This window comes from Clarias gariepinus, chromosome 7 (genome assembly GCF_024256425.1).
Source record: "Clarias gariepinus isolate MV-2021 ecotype Netherlands chromosome 7, CGAR_prim_01v2, whole genome shotgun sequence".
In the NCBI taxonomy this organism is placed as follows: Eukaryota; Metazoa; Chordata; class Actinopteri; order Siluriformes; family Clariidae; genus Clarias; species Clarias gariepinus.
Window position 1 is genome coordinate 6,684,564 of NC_071106.1, and position 5,416 is coordinate 6,689,979.

A 5,416-nucleotide genomic window follows, 5' to 3' on the forward strand; every position below is an offset into this window, starting at 1 on the left:
TTACATGTGTACAAAAATACATTGTTGACTTATACAGGTACATGTGCATATATTATTTGCAAAAATGCAATTTTATATTACAGAACTGACACATAATTTGGAATCCACAAGGGGTGCTGGAATCAACTGCTTGCAGATATTGAGGGCATATCTCATTATATACACTGTATTGCTGCCTGTTTATAATTTACAATCTAATATCTTGTATATAATTATTTTTATTTTCCCATTAGATGCTGCTTGGTATTTTCTTGTGGTTTAAGTAAAATAATGTAACACTTTGGTGCAAATAAGCACAAAAGGAGACCGAAGCTAGAAGCTAAAATAGCAAATATTTCCACTGCTGTAGTGAATTTACCAGGTGAACTTACATAGGCAGGTATAAATGCCAGCCACACTGCACAAAATATTAACATGCTGAAAGTAATATATTTAGCCTCATTAAAATTTCCAGGTAATTGTCGAGCCAGAAATGCCAGAATGAAACACAAACAAGCCAAGAATCCAATGTAGCCGAGCACACACCAGAAGGCTAACTCAGATCCCACTTTGCAGGCTAGAATGATCTTAGAGCGCTGATACTGTGTGTTTTTGTAAGGGAATGGAGGAGAGAATGTAAGCCATGCAGCACAGATGACCATCTGGACCATTGTGCAGACAAAGATGATGATCCTTTGCTGTGTAGGTCCAAGCCATTTCATTATATTGTTTCCAGGCTGGGTGGCTGTAAAAGCAGCAAGAACCACTAAGGTTTTACCCAGGATGCAGGAAATGCAAAGTGAGAAGGTGATGCTAAAGGTAGTGTAATGCAGCATGCATGACCATGAAGTGGGCTTCCCAATAAAGATCAGTGCACAAAGGAAACACAGGGTCAAGGATAAAAGGATGAAGAAGCTCAACTCTGAGTTGTTCATACGCACAATAGGAGTGTTTCTGTGATAGAGAAAAACTGCAAACACAGCTAAGGTAACAATGGCTCCAGCAGTAGCAGTAACAGTCAATGTTATCCCCATTGCATCATAGGAAAGAAATTCAATGACCTTAGGAATGCATTCTGTTCCATCTGCATTGGACCAGTAATCTTCAGGACAGGCCATACAGTCTACTGAATCTTTAACAGCATAAAAAACAAAAAAAACATTAAAAGGATAGTATTAAGATTGCATTCATATTATTGATGATGCTTGCTCTTTATGTTTTTACTGAGACCACAAACCTGTCTGATTACTAATTTTGCCACTATCACATTTAACACAGTCAAAGCAGCACAGAGGTTTCCCTTTAAGTACAGCCTTCCTAAATCCTGCAGGACAACTGGTACTGCAAACAGAGACTGGCACCTGTTTTGCCACAAGAAAAACATTTTTATGGGTCAAATACTGGCCTGTATCAAGCAAAGACAACATTTAAATTACCGTAACAGGGTTAATTACCATCCAGTGCATTATTAAAACTGGAAAGTGAGGAAGAAATGTGGCCAATTAAAATCATAGATGACCGAGATCACTTAAATGCTTAAAGCTTGCATCGAAAGAAAAAGTTGACAGCATAAATTATAGCTATGTTAAATAGTGTGAGATTTGGTAAATAAAGATTAAAGCAGTTTTCCTTTAAATTAATCACACTTTTGACACTGAAAATGGTTTAATGCCATGGATTTCAAGGCATTACTACCACAGCATTAAAACACAAAGAGGGTGCATGGGTTACATGTTTGTGTTCTTCCATGGAGAGTCTAAGCCATTACCAAAATGAAAAGAGTTAAGACCTGTGTAGATAGCCTGATAGATGTGGACTACTGTTTACTAGTCTTTTAATAATTGATGTTGTAAAGGGATGTCGAGCAGTATTTTTATGTGGTGAATGTGTTTCCATACTGAACTAAATTCAGAGTAAAGCTTGCCTCATTTTTGTCTCCAGCCCATGTAATAGGCGTGTCGTAAACAACCAGTTCATTCCCAGCCTCACGGGTCCCATCATAAATGCCCACTTTAATCAGTTCAATATTGCCAGCTAGGCCCTTCTGCCAGTTGATCAGATCATAGTATGCAATCGATTCTCCATTCATATCAAATTTCAACAACTCTCCTAAAACAGTGAGTGAGACCTTTTGCAGATAATACTGGAGCTATGAAACCACAGGTGATGAAAACAAAGTCTCATCTTAATCTGTTTTTACAATATTTTAAGGCTGTGAATTTCAGTAATACATATAGTTTTATATTATTTACTGTGAGTAGACATTCTTTCTGTCAACATACCTAAACTTACAGGGTAAACTAAATATATATTATGGAATATTTCAGGTGTGGAAACATTTTAACAGTGATTTTAATCTTACACTACTCTTGTTAAAAATAAATAGAATTGCTCTCACCTGCCAAGGGTGGATGTTACTATTGTCAGCACATGAGGAGTTAATAAATGGTCCATTTCCAGGTTGGCAGGAAATGAGATTGTGGAGGGAGTGAGCAATAGCATACACACCTTTGTATACATTATAAGTAATTCGAAGAGTAGATGTGTTCCTGTAGACAGAATATTTCTTGTTGAGTGGCTCTTGCCCAGTGCATAGGGGGAGCTGAGAATTTGGGGTAAAGGATGAAAAGGGAGTGCACCCATACAAAGCACCCCACAGTTCATGCACCCAAATGTTGGAGGAGTATGTCTCTGGGTTTACTGTTGTTATATAGTCTTTCAGCTTTGGAATATAGCTGTATCGTACCCCAAACCCAATCATGCCTCCCAGAAAAGGGTAATATTCACTTCCTGTGAATGGTGTAGCTGTTGCCAAGGTTTCACTGGCAATCCACTGAATCCCAGTAATATTCAGATTCATATAGTCCTTTATAAATGGTGTGAATTCACCTTCAGCTGAAAAAACCACTACCACTCGAGCACTGGAGCTGTTCATCACATGGATAATCTCCATTCCTCTCCGACTGTTGTATAAAAGCGGAATTATTTCCTGATAAGACACACAAACATTTGTACCATCCAGCTCCTTAAGTAGTCTCTGCATGGCAGAGTCACCATACTCATGATCTCCTCGCAGTATACCTATCCATGTCCAGTTGAAATGTATCAGCAGATTGGCAATGGCTTTCACCTGGTAGGCATCACTAGGGGTGACCCTAAAAAAGTTGGGGAATTCTCGTCTGTCACTGAGGCATGAACAAGAGGAGAAGTAACTGATCTGAAAGAAACATGAACATGACTTTTATTATTATTATTATTATTATTATTATTATTATTATTATTATTATTATTATTATTATTATTATTATTATTATTATTATTTCCATAAGCAGTACTTTATAAGCAATATAACACTATAAGCTCAGAATTATGAATATGTTAATTCACATTGTGACTTATAATGTAATTATTTGTACTCTTAATTCTAAAGTCAGAAGCAGGATAAATAACTTAACTTATGCTTAGTTCCTTAGTGTATTTGGATTGTGTATTAAAATAAAGAATTATGTTATTGCAAAAAAGTACATACCACTGGAATCTTGAAATGTTGTAAAATTCTAGAAACCATAGTAGACTCAGCTGATCCAGATTCAGCAATAACAGCCAACACAGGGCTAGCATTTAAACACATGGGTCTGTCTGCTTCATTCGGTCCATTTATAACAGCCAGAGCTGCTCTCTGAGCTGTTAATGGATATGAACAGGAATCAAATATTTTATAGCCCAGAGTGTGGTTAGGTAGCAGTTCACTACTGTTGTTAATTTCCTCCACAGCAAGCATCAGGGTCAAAGCCCAGCGGAAAGCTCTGGGATCAAACCTGTAAAAATCAGTGGGAGTAAGAGCCAGCACAGGCAAATTATGACAGATGTCTAAAAAATAAAATTGATTCATGTATGACTTTAAGGGGTATTCTACATGTTAACATTGTGTAAATACATGTTCAATTCTGTTAGTATCATTATTAATAATATTGTTTTTTTACAGAAAATATTTTTTTGTTTTATACTGAAAATACTTTATTGGTCAATATTTCATTGTCTCGTTTAGTGAAATAAGACAATACAATAATTTCTACCCATCACACCCTACTGGTCCGGGCTTGTATGTGCAGTTCAAATCTGGTATTCTCTGTTTGAAATGAATAGGGAAAATTCCTCCAATGACAAAATCTCCATCAGCAATGAAACCTGGTCCCAAATTATTCTGCAGAGTGCAAATCGGATCTAAGGATAAAATGAGAAAAGAAAAGTGAAGCACTAGTAGCCACACTATTATACAACCCATTGTCAATGATGAATGCCTGATTTCTTACATTGTATAGAGAAGGGGAGGGCAACAATGTTTTATATGCCATGCGTAAGCTTGCCTCTGTGTATTCATGTGTCACAGTCACAAGGGAGCCCACAATCCCCACAATCATATACTTAGTTGAAATGGTACATTATGTGCACTGTTACATTTTCGATTATTTCTATTATTATACATACTGTATAAGCGTATAACTGAATACTGAGAAAGAATGATGTCTGATTTAGAAGTCTTGCATTAATTAAATATAACATTTATTAAATATGTAATGGATGGATGGATGGATGGATGGATGGCTTGGTACACCCTGGTTAAGGTGCCAATCCATTGCAGGGTGTGCACACATACACATATGCACATGGTCATTGACACACTATGTGGAATGTGGGAACACCATTAGCCCAATATGCATGTCTTTGGACTGTGGGAGGAAACTGGAGCAGCTGCAGGAAACCAACCTAGTATGGGGGGAACATGCAAACTCCATGCACACAGACCAGAGGAGAGAATCGAACCGGGGCTGTCAGGCCAACCAAAGCACCTCCGCCTACAACCAGGGCGGAGACGAACTACAATTCCCAACAGTTATGTTCCAGGTCACCTGAGTTCTAGAGCACCTGCACCCAATTAACCAGGTGCTTAAATAGGACTAAGCAACATAGAGACTTCGCGGAATATACGCTCTCGTGAGTTTTCCAGATGTTACCAAGCCTTTATTATCTTGATTGCCTTATTGTGTATGACCTGTATCCATTATTTAGTTTGAGATTTCTTGCCTACCCTAGTTTGTGTGTTTTGCCGATCGACCGACCCTAGCCCGTTTTCTGACTATGACTACTGCGTACGAGCATGCTTTATTAAAATATTTTACTTCACTATTTTTACACTGTTATGATTACAGTTTTTACAGTCAGCAAAAAATGTTTTACAAAATTTCTTTATCAGCCAATTGTGCCATACAATTATATATATTATATTTATATTATAAAAATACTGCTGCCCTCTGCTTTTAACTATTTACCCTTATCAACAAAAGCCTGGGACAAAATGTTAAATAGACCTTATTAAGAAAAAAAGAAGGATGAAATGTACACAGTGTTATCTAGGAAGAGAGTGATACAGTGATAC

The 5,416-nt window shown here is 37.2% G+C and overlaps 1 protein-coding gene across 1 annotated transcript; it reads right to left on the minus strand.

Moving 5' to 3' along the window:
* Positions 1-218: 218 nt before the first annotated feature.
* On the minus strand, positions 219-4,334 carry LOC128528176 (extracellular calcium-sensing receptor-like). Its single transcript, XM_053500931.1, has 7 exons — positions 4,293-4,334; positions 4,056-4,183; positions 3,509-3,797; positions 2,378-3,196; positions 1,904-2,128; positions 1,217-1,340; positions 219-1,111 (listed from the first exon to the last, which is right to left on the minus strand). Exons 1-7 carry the CDS (start codon positions 4,332-4,334, stop codon positions 219-221), a joined length of 2,520 nt encoding a protein of 839 aa, XP_053356906.1.
* Between the last annotated feature and the right edge of the window lie 1,082 nt (positions 4,335-5,416).

What these genes read in the sequence shown, in the direction of transcription:
- LOC128528176 (XM_053500931.1), bottom strand. Translation starts at nt 4,334, where the DNA reads ATGGCATATAAAACATTGTTGCCCTCCCCTTCTCTATACAAT. An exon ending in GGACCAGTAGGGTGTGATGG is followed by an intron (nt 3,798 to 4,055) that starts GTAGAAATTATT and finishes TGATTTTTACAG; the next exon opens with GTTTGATCCCAGAGCTTTCC. An exon ending in CAAAATTAGTAATCAGACAG is followed by an intron (nt 1,112 to 1,216) that starts GTTTGTGGTCTC and finishes ATGCTGTTAAAG; the next exon opens with ATTCAGTAGACTGTATGGCC.